Genomic DNA, 17,573 nt, shown 5'->3' with positions numbered 1-17,573 from the left:
ATCTTTATTAAATTATTATTATGATGATGTGTACGAATCATTCATTTAACTGTATCTTTCTTAAATTATAGTTATCTTAATAACTAAATGATTCGAATTTAAATATTAGTGATTTTAGAGTATTTAAACGCTATATATATTAATAAAAAAATTGTTATTACGATGTTTCTTTTAATAATTTTATTTTAATAATAAATTAATAATATTCATATAAATATAAAATTTTTATTTTTATTTTTATTTAAATTTAATAAAAAATTATATATTTAACATACTATCAATACAATTGGTGCATAGAGAAGATTTCAATGATAGAACATACAAGAGATTTAATATATATCATTGTTGATAAAAATATATTATTAATAAAAAATTATTATCCAAATAAAAATTCTTCTAAATTATATATAAAAGTCATTTTAAGAAAAATATTATTAATAAATCAGAAGCAAGCAAATAATACTTTTCTTATAAATTAAATGCACTTATACAAAATAAATTTTTTATACAGAATTATATTTGTAAAAAAAATATTAAAAGATTAATAATAATGTAAGTTATTTTTAGTCACTCAATTTTATTCATCTTTTAATTTTGACCATTCAATTTTATTTTTATATTTCATTACTATTTTTTTAATTTTTACTCATTTTAATAACAAGATTCTAACATCCTCAATGTCGGGTTAGTGACCAAATTGTAAAGTTTCAAAACTTGGTGACTAAAGTAGAAGAATTGAATAGTTCAATGATTTACCTGGAAATATTTCTTGAAATTTGCTAGTAATTATTAAGGGAATTAAAGGGCAAAATGGTCATTTGACAAGGAAGATTTTTTTATTTCTCTTTATAAGATAAGAGAACTACGTGGGAAGGAAAGATTTCTCCAGAACTTCTTCTTCTTCCTTCTTCTTCCTTCTTCTTCCTCTCCTTCCGTATCTCCAAGCTCAAAGGTGAGTTTCTTTGTTTATGGATTAATTGTTGATTTTAAGGTTGGGTTTTGATTATTAGATGATAACTAAGCTTAAGGAAAGCTTAAGTTATCTTAAAATCAAAGTATGATGGAGTTAGGAGGGATTAAAGATTTGAGGTTCTTGGGTGAAATCTTAAAATAGAGTTCATAACTAGAGTTGGAAGTTAAATTTGACTTGTCAATGGTCTAATTAAGAAGTTAGAAGCCATAGAATTGGAATCAAAACATATTGCAAAGTTGGTTTAATTCTTGAGTTACATATAAGGAATAGAATTTTGAAGTTAAAGATGGTTTATATGGATATAAATTGGTTTAACCATGTGTATATGAGTTGAGAACATGAAAGGGGATGAAAGATGAAGCAATTGAGTTGATTTGAGTAGATTTGCGGGCTTAAAAATGAATTCTGGGCTATGTGCATCGATGCATATTCAATGTGCATCGATGCATATTCAATGTGCACCGATGCATCAAGGGTAAATCTCCAGAAATTGTTCAGTGTGTATCGATGCACAGGAAGTGCATCGATGCACCTCTTAAAAATGGAAACATCGAATGCAATTAGTGCATCGATGCATAAGGAGTGCATCGATGCACATGTTAAGGGATGCATCAGTACACTGTAGAATGCATCGATGCACTTCAAGGGAAAATTGAAATAGACATTTCTTTTGGTCTAAGAAATGATAAATTAGGGTATATCAACTAGATACTGATATGTATCAATGTATAAATATGTAGATATCGAGTACGAACAAGTCCCGGGATAACCATCAAGTTAAGATTCGATCGGAAGAAATGAAATCATAAAAGAGGATTGGAACTTAGTGAGGCCAAGGTGAGTGCATCTTATTTTATAAATTATATGGAAATTAGACTTGTGATAAGTCTATTTCCTATAGTAATAGCTCATTAAGTCTTGATTATAAGTATGTTAATAACATGAAGTGTACGTATGTTTGATTATATAAATTGATATGTTTTTGTATGTACTATGTGGTTTATGTAAAAACACTATTAAGTGTTAATGAAAGAATATAAAATAAGTTATGAAATTATAGGAATATAGAAGATAAGTCAAGTGATATATGGAAAGGGAAATAGATGTCTATGAAGAGTCATAGGAGAACAAATATAAGTTATATGATAATGAAATATAAGACTATATTAATACATGAATATGAGATAAAATAGGTAATAATAGGAAAAATATGATGAAAGTGAGATCATGAGAAGTGATAGGAACTAGGTAAACATGTGTAACAGTATATGCATAATAGAAACATGAGTTGGACAAGTACATAGTGGTATGATCCATTATGAGAATTAGGATAATAGAGCTTTTTGATTTAATGAGAGTTAAGGGACCTAAATAAGATTGAATTATATAATGAAATGGGAATTGTATATCAATCAGGAAACTTGATATAAAGGGATGATACAAATATATAAGATAAGTTATATGCTAAAGATCTATAGAGCTGTATGAAAAGGTTATAAGGAATATATGGAATTGAATTAAGTAAACAGATTAAATTAATATATAAATAAAATACTATTAAATGATATATGTTTAGAAATATGACATAATTTATGTAATCTAAAGGAATACAAAGAAACGGAACATAAGGTAGATGATAGGATATAAGCTACGTGGAAGTGTTCTAGGTGTTTCTATGTACTATATGAAGTATATATGATTATATGTGAACAAGATATGATATTTAGGTTTACATGAACATCTAAGAAATGATCTATGTGATTATATGCAATTTGGATTATGTTATATGCCATGGATCTATGTGACTACGTGAGAAATAATAGAAGATATGTGATATGCTATGAGAAAATATCCATGTGAATTGGTAATGTGAATGTATATGTGAATATAAGTAATATGAGCTACGTGCTTATGAGATATGAATATGGAACATGAGCTATGTGAAAATAAGTTAAGTAATTACATGTGCAAATGGAAATGTTATGTGAAAAGCTATGTGGCTATGTGAAGATGTGTAATGGTATAAAAGATAATACCCATGTTATGTGATATGAGAGCTAGGGGTATAGTTGGCATGCCAAGAGTCGAGGGATTATCAGTGGTCCTTCGGGACAAACAGTGGTCATTCGGGATAAATATTCAGTGCCCCTTGAGGGAATTATACGAGTTGTGGTGACAGCATAGTGCACAACCTCTATGTACTCACATATCTTTAGTTCTCACATGTGTACCATGGGCTAATAAAGAGATAATATTAATAAACTTGATATGATGATATGCTTGTTTCCTTGTGAAATGTTATGTGTGATATATGATTGTACAAATGGTAATTACATAATAAATTGATAAAATGAATCAATGATAGTGCTAAGCATGAACATGATGATATAGTAACAAGTTTTCAAGATAAATGATATGAATATAAGAGATCATAGGAATTTGAGATAAGAGATATGAATGATAATGACATACACATATGTATGTATTTGTTACCTGTAAGAGTGTATGAATTGTATGAATGATAATAGTAATCGTTATGTATGATTATTAGTTAAAGTTTGCATATATGTTTATTGTCTCACTAAGTCATAGACTTAGCGTGTGATTGTTTCACACGTAGGTTACAGAAGCGAGAAGAGAAACGAAGAAGAGCAAGACAGATCAGCATCTCCCTTACAAAATTTCAGATCAGAAAATAGATGATTTAAATGTGTTTGGATATTTCGAATATAGTTGGCATGTACTAAGTGATTGAGTTGAATATGCTCTGATCGATTTTGATTATTTTGATCAATATATGTAAATAAACCGCTTTTATTTTAATGAAAGTTTTAAATTTTCTTTGAATTTTGTCAAGAGTCAAAGTCTAAAAATTAATGTGACACCTCAGACTCGTATTCGGGTCGGGTACGGGTTGAGGGTGTTACACTAGATTGTTAACTGTTAAGTTTCAATCGAAATGGTATTTCATTGTGGCTTTTAAGTTGGTAGTCTGGTAGATGAGCTTAGGCTTTTAGTCATGGGCTTGGGCTTATGTTAATGGGTTATATATATATATATATATATATATATGAGTTTGAGCTCGAGTAATTAAAACATTTTGTTTAATAGTATAATTACATAGAACTTATTCAACATTTTGTTTAATAGTATAATTAAATAGAACTCATTCAATAATTTCAACGGTTCCTGAGTTCAAGTAGCTATGTATGTAAGGTATACATGTGTCGTCAACGATTAAAAATATTATAAATAAATATTATCTTTTAATTTATCCCAACTATTCAAAAAAAAGTATAATACATTTTTTAATAACGAGATCAGTCATTGAGTTTCACTTATAATGGACTTGAATGTAATCCTAATGCTAATTTACGACAACCGTCTCTATCATTGTAATTTATTTCACATGTTAGGGTATAATTACAAGTATAATCATTACTATACTAACATAATCAAATCAATACAAATATATATATATTAAAATTTTAAGTAAAATAAAGACAGCTAGCACGTAATATACTTTGAAATCAAAATAAAATATAATAGTTACTAGTTTCAGTTCCATGTTGGATTATTCTGACATAGTTACACCATTGAAGTAGTCAAAAGAGTATATTGTTTCTTTTTAAAGGAGTAAAGGTTTGTCTCCAGCTATTTAATTATATTAGGGAAGGATCAACTTTAATTGATTTTCAGTACTTTAAATGAACAGTGGAAGTGAATTGGATTGTACCAATTATACAGTACTTTGAATCAATGGGGAATTGGACCACACTTCCATCAATAGTCAATGTGTCCCTTTGTTTTGGTTGAATTGTGTATATATTAATATATGTTAATCTTTGTATTAGTCTGAGTGATTATAAGGTAATATTTGCTCAAAATCTTTCTTAGTCATTAACAATACATACACGCCTTGTAAACGTAACAATTTGTACCCAAGACTTCTACACAATTATTTTTTACTATTAAGATTGATTGGTGATTTCAATGTATATAAGTTAAATTACAATAAAATTTAATGTTTGTGTTTTGTTTTTAATATTATGTTATTAGATTTTTAGGGTAAATTACAAATTTGGTAACTTGACTTTACTATATCTCTTATTTCACTCACTGTACTTTAAATGTGTTCAATTTCCTCACCGAACTTAATACATTGAGTTTTTTTTGGCCACTCGACCGTTAAAATAGGTTGTTATATAAATGCAAAACGACGTCGTTTTGGTGAAAATGTTATTTTTTAAAAACGACGTCGTTTTTAATATTGTTAACAATTTAACGATGGAATGACCAAAATAGGAGAGAGTGACGTTCAGTGATAAAAAAAACCAATGTATTAAGTTTAATAAGGAAATTGAAAAGATTTAAAATATAATGAATAGTAGAGAGTAAACTTCAGTTACCAAACTTGTAACTTACCCAGATTTTTAATATGAGTAATTATTTTAATTTCAATTTAATTTAACATTACACGTAGGAAACATTACTAAAGTATCTTTGTTCTTTTTATTTTTTTAATGATTTAATTATTTCAAAGTCGCTTAAGTTATTTGGTTGGTTGTTCTCTCTAGATAATACCATAAGTTGGGTCCATTAAATAAAAGATTTATGATTTTTAACTAAGGTTGTTCATGGACGTTTAATCGTACCATTTAGCCTAAACGGTCGGTTAATCGTTATAACGGTTATGAGATTTTTCTAATCGTGGTCTAATTATTAAGAAACGGTTAACCGCTAACGGTTAACCATTATTAACGGTTCAGTTACAGATTGACCTACGGTTAACCTATTACAATTATTTGTCAAAAATTTTCATTATTCATACTACAAAAAATATATATAACTTAACACATACTTACACTGATATAAGCGAATAAAATAAAAAAGTGTAGCACTTAATGTATACTTACATCGGTGTAATTATGTACATCTTCAAATATCTTAGTACCTAACAATAAACACATAATTATATTGGTGTAAGAATATTTATACATTTTCAAAGAAATAAAAATTAAAAATGATAAATATATATATTAAATTATTTGCATACAAATTTTATTATATATATATATATATATAAATTATAAATAATAGAAAATATATTAAGTTATTTGTGTAAAAATATAATAAATTAGAAATATAATTTTAAATTTAATTTATTAACGTTAACTTTTTATCAAAACTTGTAACCATAACTTTATCCGTTAACCATTATTTTTAGCAGCTTGATTAAATCGAAACCGTTTAATATTAACGGTTCGATTAATTAACCTGTTAAATTAACGGTTATACTAATTAACGGATTCAAGTTTTTTTTAACACCCTTATTTTTAACCATATTAAGGAAAGTAAAATAAAAGATCTATGATTTTTTTTCTTGTTCATTCATTTCTTCAGATGACCTTAATTTCAGTGATTTTTACGAGGGAGGGTTTACAGAATAGAGGGAAAACATAAAGTAATATCGAGACAGAGGCATAGCAGCCTAGCTACATGCTAGAATAAGATATAAATTAATTTCTATACACGTAACAAATAAATAAGTAAATTATTCAATTTTATGAAGGACCTTGATCATCAAGCAAGGAGGTGAGTTCCATAGAATAAAACAACGTTTTGTGGGGTTCAGTCCACATCGAACTTAGATCACAGAAAACCTGTTAATGAGACCTTGATAGTAACAGTTCCTTGTTCCATGGCAAAGATAAGGGTACAATGATATCACCCAGGAAGCCCTTAAAAGCTACATAGGGAACCAATTAATCGCAAAACTTAATCAATCGACTCGTTTGATATTTTTTTTTCTTACATGCATGTTAAGGATCAATTAGTGTATGTGTTTCACGTTTAATGAGGTCCACTTGTGGAAACGAAGTTAATTGGATGGGAAGAAAAACATGGCCCTCAAACCATGGAACTAGTTTGTGTAGGAAAGACGTCTTTTTCTCTCGAACCAACGTAATTCACCAGCAACAACAAATGACTGAACGGGTTTGAATCAATTAACACAAGCACCTTTTTTTGAGTTGTGCGAGAGCCACTGTCCCTTATTGTTGTGTCAATTAGAGAAGAGAGATAAAGAGAGTGGCAGAGAAACTGATAGAGAACTTTCAATGCTCCATTTTTTCTCCGCCCTCAAAGCTTCATTCAACCAGCCTCTATAGTTCAGTCTCCAACTGAAGTCCTAATTTCCTAAAAGCTCTAGTTTTACTTCATCTTTTACTTTCTCTGTCGGTACCACCCATGTAGGTCTTATCTTCTCCTTTTCTTTTTGTTGTATGAATCCTAAGGATAAAGTGTTAAATCTTGGTGGATCGTAGAAGAAAGGCCACTTCCTTTCTTCTTCTTTCTCCGCCAAATCTCCTAATTAATTGGGTTTTGTGTGACTATGTTCTTCTTTTTTGGTTTCACAGGAGACCTGAGAAGAACCCTCTAGACCTCAACTTCTTGCCCGATGAGTACACTAGGGATGGTAAACAGGTCTCTGAGGAAGGCTCCTCCTCCGGTACTATATAATCTAAGCCTTTTTTGAAAGAAGCTTCAATTATTTTTGTTGATTTTATTTACACGACAATTTTAGGTGGATTAGGGCTGAGTTTTCATTTATATGAAGCAGGCTATAGGACAAAGAAAAACCGCGCTAAGGACGGGAAAGATGATGAGTGCGGGAAGGTTTACGAATGTAGGTTTTGTTCGCTTAAGTTCTGCAAATCTCAAGCTCTTGGGGGACACATGAACCGCCACCGCCAAGGCAAGTCATGTCAAGTTTGCTGAATTTCAAGGTCTTGTCTGCTTTTCCATGTTTGTTTGATTTGATATAATTTATGCTGTTGTTTTGGTGGTCAGAAAGAGAGACAGAGACACTGAACCGGGCTCGGCAGCTGGTCTTCGGTAACGACAACTTGACCACCACCGGGCATCTAGGGTATGCTCCTTCAAGCTACCATCCCAGTGATCCGACACAGTCGTTTATATCGGTTTGTCCACCGACATTGTTTTCTGGCTCTTCGCCGCGGTTGGTTCCACCGGCGTTACAGCCGCCGCAACCGTATGTACACCTGACTCACGATATGAACGACTACTATTTAGGTCAAGTCGTCAGAACAAACGGTTCATTGTCACATTCACAATATCATCAGCAAAGCCTAAACTATCTGGGCGCATCCGACTCTAACTATACTTGCGTTGGAACCCCGGCTGGAAACAGGTTCGGTCATGGTCTGATTCGGAGATCAGATTTGGTCGGACCAAGACCAGTAGGTGGTGCCGGTTTTAGAGACGTGACACAGCAACATTTGGATTATCCTACTACGAACCCGTTTGAAGACGGGTTCTAAAGATTGTTTCTTCCTTTATCTTCTACTTTAAAAGGATTTTTCTCATGTTAAGGTGTTGCGGGTCATGAATTTGTAAATTAAGTCTTCTTTCGCTTAATAAAATCGGTGTCAGATGTTGTTTGCGGTATGGATTGGATTTGGATCAACTGATTGAAATTTACTTGCTAGTATTTATTTATGTGAAAAATTGAAGGCTTTGGAGGATTTTGACATGGGAATTTTCTGTTTTTTCTTTATTGAAATTGTCCGAGCAAAATTCAATCATGCCTCAGGATGGTCTATTCATTCTGTAATTTATAGTTGACTATTAATGGGGTTTTATTCATGATAGTTTGATTGATTTTCTCGAATAAATATGTATAAAACACGTCAATTATTCAAGTGATAAGTATTTTAACATCATTTAAGTAAGATCTCAAATTCGATTCTTTTTATATATAGAAAATTCCTATTAATAGAATCACCTACTAAAACTAAATATACGATTTAAATTAATTCAGATTAATCAAGACGATGTGTTAAAATCAGAGTACCGAAACAATTAAAAATCCCATCTAACTCGTATAGTAATTTGTTTGCCGAAGCAAAAGCATCTGTTTAATGGACAGTAGAGAAGAGAGAGGCTAAAGGTTTTGGTTTTATGTACAGAGATTATGGCAGCTTTTTCAGCACGTGGACACTCTCAACTAGTTTGACTTTGAGCTCTAGGGACTAAATGGGGTTGTATTGTTAATCCCCATTGGACATAAAGTTGTATTTGAACTGAAAAAATATCCCATCCCTCTTTTTACATTTCGATTTCTTTAATGTTTTTTCACCCTCTCCTATTGTTCTTAATATATATTGCTAGGGTTTAGGGTCATAATTTTTCTCATCCACTAACTTCAAAATGAAGTACATAGATTCAAGTATATTTGGTGGAGAAATTTGATGAAGAAAGTGTGATAATGAGAAGGGACGGAGTTCAAAGCTGTAAATGAAATGAGTCAAATTCGAGTATTACTGAATTTGATTTAATTCAAAAACTTTTTTTAAACTTGACTCGAAAATTAGTAAACTTAAAATTGTTAAGTTTAATTCAAACTCGAAATAAAAAAATTTGAAGCTCAAATCAAGTTGAAGAAAAAAACTTTAATTTAAAATAATCTCATACTTAGTTCAATTGAAGCTTGAACTCAAACTTAAATATAAACTTTAATTACATGAAAACATATATTTCATTTAAAAAATAATTTTAAATGTTAATATCATTAAAATTTGATTTAAATAATATATTATTTTTCTTAAATTGCTGGCAAGTTTTTTTGAGTTCAGCATCAATTAGTTCACCTCAACTTGTTAAAAACTCGAATTGAGTTTGAGCTCAAATCAAATATATTTAATTCAAATATTAACTGAACTTTAACTAAATCGAACTCGAATTAGGTTACGATTTATTTTCTCTCATTTATAGTCGGGGCCACAATGGGATGTATTCATATGTATGATTGGCAGTATATCAGCAGGGCTGCATTAATATTAACTACGCAACATTTAATCAACTAAAAAGAAAAGGAAATGTATTCAGTGCTAATCAGACTTTTCGTTGATAGGATTGATTATTTTGTGTCAGGAAACTCTCAGCGAAACAGTTCAGCCACCTTCTCTCTAAGTCATTGCCCATTTTGTGCCAATAGAAACTCAACTGTTCCCTCTCTGCCCCCTTCAGTGCATAAGAATCTTGTTCACTTTCTTCTTCAAAAAATAGGAATTCGATTGTTTCCATTAAAGATCAATGGTTCCAAAGCTCGATAGAGAGAACCCTATGGCCTGCAACTAAAGGCTAAATAGCTACTCAGACACTTTAATGCCGCCAAGTTCCAAGGTTTATGAGGTTGAAGGCCAGTAATGGCATCCCAAAACTGGTTTGATCGGCTTCAAAACATAGGCCACCCTAAACCCTAGTTTATTAGCCCTACCGTGTGACTGCAAACTGTCCGCCGCCACTCCTTTACATTTCAGATAAACTAATACACGCTCATCTGCAATTGCAGCATCAAGGGAGGAGAGGAGAATTATCCATCAGGGAAAAGAAAAAGGAAAGCAACCGTAGCCTTTTAAATTAAGGTTCCGTGTGTTTCAAGTAAAGTCTTGTTTTTGGCAAATCCAATATTGTCTCAAATCCATTGTAGATGACAATTGTCTTAAACGTACGTCGGAATCATGGTTTTTGGAGCGGCTGTCGTCTTGTCCTCGAGTGTTAGGTGGTCGATACTTAAACACGGTGAAGGTTACGGAAGCGGGCGAGAAAAAGGATATAATTGTTTTGGGCACATTCTCCCACAAGATTCTGATGGGTAAAGTTAGTATCACCGTGGAAGGTAACCCACAAGAAACCCAGATAGGTATTGTAACACAATCTGAAAGCACTGCTGAGGCACTGTTGCTTTACCTCATCGATCAAAGCCCCGCATGCGGAGGATCTATGTCGACCTTTCAGCCTCGTACATTTCTCTCTCCTTTATATCTCATGTTCGCACCTGTGAGAGAAAGAGAGCCGTGGCTATAAACAAAACAGTCTATTGGTAGTGGCGGATCGAAAATTTTAAGAACGGAGATCCGAAATTTTAATATATTTTTCTTAAAATTAATAAATATGTAAAAAAATTATTTTTTCCATTTTTTCTTAATCTATTAAACTAAATTTCACATTTTTTACTAAATAAGGGATACACTTGACAGTTGGCCTCCTAGGGGACTTAGTGCCTCCACCTTGTCTATCGGTTTTGAAATTTCAAATTCTTATATTTTTTAAATATTTTCTATGGATGTTTTATCTTTGTTTCTTTAAAATTTTAAATATTCATTGAAATTAGATAGGCATGTGGGGGTTTAAATGTTTAGGGCTGAGTATTGCACTAAAAAAAGTTGGATTCAACTGTCAAAATACTGAAATAAGAGGACGCGAGTGCAAACAAGAAAAAAACATAAGAGGGGCAGAGCAAGCAGACGCCTATACTATATAGCCTACGTTAGTTCTACCATGTAACACCAGAGTTAGAATGTTTAAAGCTGCTGTACGGCTTTGTTTATTAGTTTATTTGTTTAGGCTTAAATACTCATTTGGTACTTCAACTCCACACATTTTCTTAATTTAGTACTTAAGATTTTTATTTTTTTTAGGTAAATACTTGAACTGGTTTAACAACAGACAACGGATTAAACAGAATAGCAGGTAACACCAGGCAACAATTAAGTCGGATCTCTTCACGCCATCTTTTGGCCAATGCACCAGCAAGTTGATTGCAGTTTCTTGGTAAAAGAGACATCGCCAAATGCTGCAGCTTTGTCATCTAATTCCTGAAAAATAGCAGTATAGTGCCACGGACTAAGACATACGTCGAATTTTATATTAAAAAGATGAATTTATAAATTTTAAGGAATAAAACATATTATCAACAACAAAAAAATATAAAGAAAAAAATTAAAATATATGAAAATTTAAAATTTTTAGAAGGGACGATTGTCTTCACCTATCCATTCGATCTATCCTTAATCACGGACGAGAGATCGGGTGCATCAACCAGTGTTGGATGCAAACCAAGTTCAGGGTGGGTACGTGCCCACTCTTAAATATAAATTTATTTATATTAATTATCTATTTTACTATTGATACTCACCTTAAAATTTTATTTATTCCTACTTTATACCAAAAGTTTAAATAGTTAATATATATATATACATTCGCAAAAAAATATTTTTAAATCTACCACTTACAGCAACCACTCAACGTCAAGGGTCGAATCAGACTAAAATGAAGATAAACTCGTGTTAGTTTCCTACATAAATAAGACAAGGTTCAAAAGCTATAAAAATGATACCTTATTGATGGTTTCAAAAGGTCCTCACATTCCCACCTAAAAAACTGCTATAACATAAAAACAAGACGCAGGTAAGTGGTAGAAACACAAAACAAAGATATCTTTGATAATAGGATAAACTACATGTTTAGTACTTCAACTATAACTTTTGTTCTGATTTGGTCACCTAATTTTTTTTTTCAAATTATACATAACATTTAGTTTTTGTTTTATTTCAGTCAACCGCCATTAAAAAATTAACTGCGATATTGATATGTCACCATAAGGTAATGTCATGTAATCATTAAAAATATAAAAATGTCACATCAACAGTTTTGTTAATTTATTAATGGTGGGTGATCAAAATAAAACCAAAACTCAACGTTAAGTATAATTTAAAAAATAAATAAATGAATGACCAAAACAAAACAAAAATGATAATCGAGTAACTAAACATGTAGTTTACTCTTTTAATTATTTTGTTTTGTTTTGTTTTGTTTTATTTGTAGAACTAAAAGGCTAAAGCTTTAAGCATTTGCAGGGTCTGAGACCGTGGCTGGTGAGAGGGAAAAAGGATAGAGAATTTTTCTTGGTTTAAATGTAAAATCAGTCCTCCTATTATACTTCTTGTCATTTTAGTATTTGAAATTTAGCAATTCTACATGGGATTTAGGTTATCAATTTTCTTAATTAGCGGATCCTTCTGTGCTTAATTTTCAATAATTTCAAATTTCTCAGTTAACATAACCTGTGTTGTTACAACTTCTCATTAAATCAAAGACGGGGGTTCAGCTCAATCACGTGAAATTTTGTTGTATATAAAGCAAGTCTACCAACAGCAATTTGAGTCCCAAGATTTGTCCACAACTGCAATTTGTTTTCCCCGAGCAGCAAATAGCATTTGGTTTGGACAATAAGGAAAGTCCAATATTACAAATAATACCATGGTAGAAGCATTACAAATTCCCTCAAGCACATTTCAGCATTTCCATATAGTTTATTAGTAGTAGATGCTGCTCAAGAAAATCACAATCACATGCGATTGAACAACCAACACCGGTCATCCAATCATTATGATGAAGCTCCTTCCAGTTTCAGTGAACCAAATTTCACATTCACCAGCTCAGCAGCTGCGCCTGCAGCTGCTGTTGCACGGTCTGCAGAGGCAATGGCAGCTCGAGCTCTTTCCAAGACTTCGGATGGTCGAGAATTTGTCTTTGTTTTAATCTCCCTAATTGGAGCAGCAGTAGTACCATTCTTAGCTGATGGCTCAATTTCACTGGTACTCGATTTGCTCACGTGGCTGGGAGATTGTTGGCTTTGATATGCCTGCTTAGCATTAGTAGGCGAAATAGTATTTGCCTCATTAGAAGGTGAAGAAGTAAAGGAGGCTTGTTTACTGGGAGTTTGAGATACAACAGCTTCAGCACAAACTTGCTGCGATCCAGCCTGTGAATAGCATCAAAGATCAAGTTATTCCATAAAATTAACAAAACCCTACAAGATAGAGATTGGCAATAGGAAACATGTGTACAAAACTCAGTAATGTGGAAGACGATAACTACAGAGTACAGAGTAGCTGACACATAATACAAAAGTCGAGATTTTGATGATTGGGAAACCTAAAATTTCCGTTCTGATTATCTGATTACATGTGTTCTCTGCAGTGAAGCACTGGAGGCACGCTCCCACCTGCTCTTTGATTGTCCCACTGCCACTCATTTACGGGAGAAAATCTTATACAAAAATGGGATCATCAAATATTTTACTTCTTAGGATGACATGATTGACTGGGCTAGCAACAACTGGAAAGGAAAGTCCCTCATCACAACTATTCTTAAACTTGTTTGGACTGCTAAAATCTATGTTTTGTGGGAAGAGAGCAATCGAAGAATTTTTCAAGCAAAATCAAGAACAACCGAAGATCTATTCAATTGTATCAAAGATTTCGTAGGTATTAAATTGAGGGGGAAAAATATTAATAGGTATGATAGTATTAATACTATCCTTTGTAACACTTGGGGCATTGCCTAAACCGGTCTTCTTATGTTATTAGGATATACATTTGATTCTTGTGATCGGTGATTTTTGTAGCAGTTTCTGCTTCCTTGGGTAATAAAATTTAATTATCCAAAAAAAATAATATATTGTATCCTTGAAGATAACTTTACCATTAAGATGGCACCTTTTTGTACTTTGGATGGGGTGGTTGCATGTCAAAGTGGATAGGCACAAATATGAATATAACTCCCTAAACCATTTCTGCAATTATAGGGGCATAAAACAGATCCTAGCAGCTTTTCTTTAACAGCATATAAATAAGTATTATTTCAAGAGCATGGTGTAGATGCTCAATTTATTCGGGGTCTTATTCGAAGTTGATTCGAGCTTATTATTATTAATATTAGTATAAGTGTGATATTATGTAATTTTTAGTATATATATATATGCAGTAAGTAATTAAATAATTAAACAATTAAAAATGCATTAAATATTTTATTTTTATTTTTACATGCCTACATTAAAATACAACAGGCCGAAGCCTGGTACAGAACAACCTGACTTGGATGGTTGAAGCCCAACATTGCAGCCCGTTAAGGTTTCCTGTCACCATCTCCATGCGCAACTGAGCCTCCACCGTTGGATCTGGCTTCACGATCCAACGGCTCTCAATCCTCCCATCTGTCTACCACGTTTGTCGGCCACCCACTGAAACCGAGGCCACCATTACCGTCGCCCATGCTCGCCATGACTGAGCCCATGCCCTGCAAACGCAAAAAAGAGAAACAAAACACGAGGAAGTAGAAAAAACTAAGATACTGACTAGAAATAAGGACGAGGATACCAACCATCGGGGAATGAGGGGGATATAACCAGGAAACACATCTAAAAAAAGGGGGATCGACCAGCTATCATCGAAAACCAAAATAGAGAACACGAGAGAGCTAGAAGCCATCAGTGATTACGAACGAAAAAAATAGTAAACACATCAAATCCATCAGCAACCACCCAAATCGAAAGCAAAAAATATCCATAGTAACCAGAACAGAAATACACAAAAGAAATACATCAAGCAAAGCAAAACCAGAGTCAGAGAGAGATTTTTACCTTTATTATTCGAGGAAAAACATCATCATCCTCACTGGAAGTCAAATCCCGTTGAGTCATTGAGGGTAAGAACTTCACGTCTTGAAATTACTAGTGTCGCATGAGTTAGGGTTTATTGTTAGAAGGGGTTAATCTTACGCTTTCGGGGATTATAGTTGTCTTTGTCGCAGGTTCGTAGGCTTATATGGTGTTGTTGATGTTGAGCATGGGTAGAGATCAAAACAGAGTGGGTTTCGAGGGGTTGAGTCTCGTGCTAGGGTTGGGTTTTAGGTAGATGTCTGCTTAGAGTTATCATCGGGGCTTGTGTGGCTCCTCATCGGAGCTGTTGAACTGTGGAGGCCACGGAGGACTTGGGTTTTTAGGGTTGTAAAGGGGGTTTGGTTTGAGAGAAAATGGAAAACGGTTGGAGGGGCGAGGGGTTCATCTGTTTAGGGCTAAGGAGAGAGTGAAGTTAGGGTTCCAAACTTACCCTAGGATACCATATATTAAAATGCCAAAGCGGTGTCGTTTAGATAGCCACCAAAATGACAGCTTCTTGATAGCTAAGGGGAATCCGCGTTTTGATATGGTTGGGGTAATCACGTGTGAGATCCAGTAGATTCAACATGTTATATTTTGGTCCCTAAATCGAGCTTTATTATAATGTTAATTTCGCCTCATAATTTTTAGCTTGTTTCCTTTTGGTCTAGTATTATATCATGGATATTTTAGCGTTGTTTTTACATTGTATGTGTAGTTTCAGAAATTTTTATTTTAGTCCTATGTAGCAATTTGGTTATATTATGTTTGCAGTACTTGGAAATGACATTTTATGAAAAGAGCTCACTGTTTATTTTCTTTATATTTTAGCCACTTCTTTAATTTTTCATGCATGTTTGTAGGGCTAATTTAGATTTATTTTAAATGTATGCATGTACATAGTATTCTGAGCATGTTGTTAGTATGTACATATTTAGGTGTAACGTTTAAAGCATGTTAGCGTCGTTTACATGACTTAACATAATCACATAATCGGATTAAGGGTAATACTCTTTTAATTTAAAACTGTCGGAATGGCTTCTCCTAACTTACTAGAGAGTTGTTTTGACGATTTTAAATTAAAATTGTATCCCGTCAGTAACGCCTAATTAAATTTGGATCTATCACTGTAAAATTTGGGAACGAAAGAAAAAGAAATATTCGACTATTTAAATTTTTCGAGAAAATGTCGGTAAAACTGAACTAAAGATCTGGTCTCGATATTTTTAAATGATCGAATATTCTTTATCTTTCTAATGGCTTGGTAATCCTAATTTAATTTATTTTGTTGCTTTTGAATATCATAAATATCACATTTTGTTGTTTTAAGGGATCGTAAACCAAGTTAAATTCGAATTTGTAAGTTTCATTGCAAGGACATTAATTAATCGACTAGGTATCAATTTAGGGCGATGTGGGGGTGCTAATCTTCCCCATGCGTAATCGACTCCCGAACCCAGATTTTGGTAACGTAGACCGTAAATTTTTCGTTTTAATTAAAATTAATTTTTATTTAAAATGGCAACGTTTTTTGGGTGCCCAATCACACCCTAATCAAAGATTGGTGGTGACTCCTCGAACCGTATTGTTTTTTTATCGTAAAGGAATTTTCAAATTTTCAAAACGAGAGATTTTCTAAAATCACATTGTTTTTAATTAAAAATCAATCAATTAAGAGGAAATTGAAAATAACGCGGTTTTCAAAGTCTCGCCCTACCACGTTAAAAATCGTTTCGACAGCTTGGCGACTCTGCTGGGGACTTTTTTTTAGAGAGTCAGGTCGATAGTCGATTAATTGTATTTGCAAACGAAAGTTGTAAGTTCGCTTTAATTTGGTTTTTGATCCCTTGTTTGTTTTAAATTTCTTATTTGCATTTTAGTTTGTGATTTGGGTTAACGAATAAATAGTTGTACTAACGTATGATTTCCATGTTTCAGTTTTCTGACCTTCATTTTAGTTTATTGATCATTTTGGATCGAGGCAAAGGATTATGAGTTTCCCCTTACTATCTCTATAACCATTCGATATTTATAGCCTTCTAATTGTGCTCTGTCCCGTTAGGGTGAACGCTACTCTTAAGTGAGAAAAATTACTTTTCTCCGTATGGGCTTTAGCAAGTAACCTCTAGGGTACATGTCTTATATTTACGAGTGAAACATTGAGTTTCCTCTCATGGACATAGGGAAATGTATCCTCTTGAATTGAACTCGATCCGTTTTAAGCCTATAATGGGTGAGGATCGAGGGTCTGGCAAGTCCAAGGGGGCACTAGCAAAGGACAAATCGAGGACC

At 32.7% G+C, this 17,573-nt stretch overlaps 2 protein-coding genes across 2 annotated transcripts; one reads left to right on the top strand and one right to left on the bottom strand.

Moving 5' to 3' along the window:
- The first annotated feature begins 6,539 nt into the window (after positions 1-6,539).
- LOC120178247 (zinc finger protein JAGGED-like) lies at positions 6,540-8,316 on the top strand. Its single transcript, XM_039184165.1, has 4 exons — positions 6,540-6,568; positions 7,393-7,484; positions 7,596-7,730; positions 7,826-8,316. The coding sequence occupies exons 1-4, from the start codon at positions 6,540-6,542 to the stop codon at positions 8,314-8,316; spliced, it is 747 nt and encodes a 248-aa protein (XP_039040096.1).
- Positions 8,317-13,226: 4,910 nt separating this feature from the next.
- Positions 13,227-13,877, bottom strand: LOC120178246 (uncharacterized serine-rich protein C215.13-like). The gene is made up of 2 exons (XM_039184164.1): positions 13,848-13,877; positions 13,227-13,604 (listed from the first exon to the last, which is right to left on the bottom strand). The coding sequence occupies exons 1-2, from the start codon at positions 13,875-13,877 to the stop codon at positions 13,227-13,229; spliced, it is 408 nt and encodes a 135-aa protein (XP_039040095.1).
- Between the last annotated feature and the right edge of the window lie 3,696 nt (positions 13,878-17,573).

The sequence above is a fragment of the Hibiscus syriacus genome, unplaced genomic scaffold (genome assembly GCF_006381635.1).
Source record: "Hibiscus syriacus cultivar Baekdansim isolate YM2019G1 unplaced genomic scaffold, ASM638163v2 tig00112344_pilon, whole genome shotgun sequence".
Taxonomy (NCBI): Eukaryota; Viridiplantae; Streptophyta; class Magnoliopsida; order Malvales; family Malvaceae; genus Hibiscus; species Hibiscus syriacus.
This window is presented reverse-complemented; position numbering and strand designations above follow the sequence as displayed.

What these genes read in the sequence shown, in the direction of transcription:
- LOC120178247 (XM_039184165.1), top strand. Translation starts at nt 6,540, where the DNA reads ATGAAGGACCTTGATCATCAAGCAAGGAG. An exon ending in CTTGATCATCAAGCAAGGAG is followed by an intron (nt 6,569 to 7,392) that starts GTGAGTTCCATA and finishes TTGGTTTCACAG; the next exon opens with GAGACCTGAGAAGAACCCTC. An exon ending in TGAGGAAGGCTCCTCCTCCG is followed by an intron (nt 7,485 to 7,595) that starts GTACTATATAAT and finishes TATATGAAGCAG; the next exon opens with GCTATAGGACAAAGAAAAAC.
- LOC120178246 (XM_039184164.1), bottom strand. Translation starts at nt 13,877, where the DNA reads ATGAGTGGCAGTGGGACAATCAAAGAGCAG. An exon ending in GTGGGACAATCAAAGAGCAG is followed by an intron (nt 13,605 to 13,847) that starts GTGGGAGCGTGC and finishes TGCTATTCACAG; the next exon opens with GCTGGATCGCAGCAAGTTTG.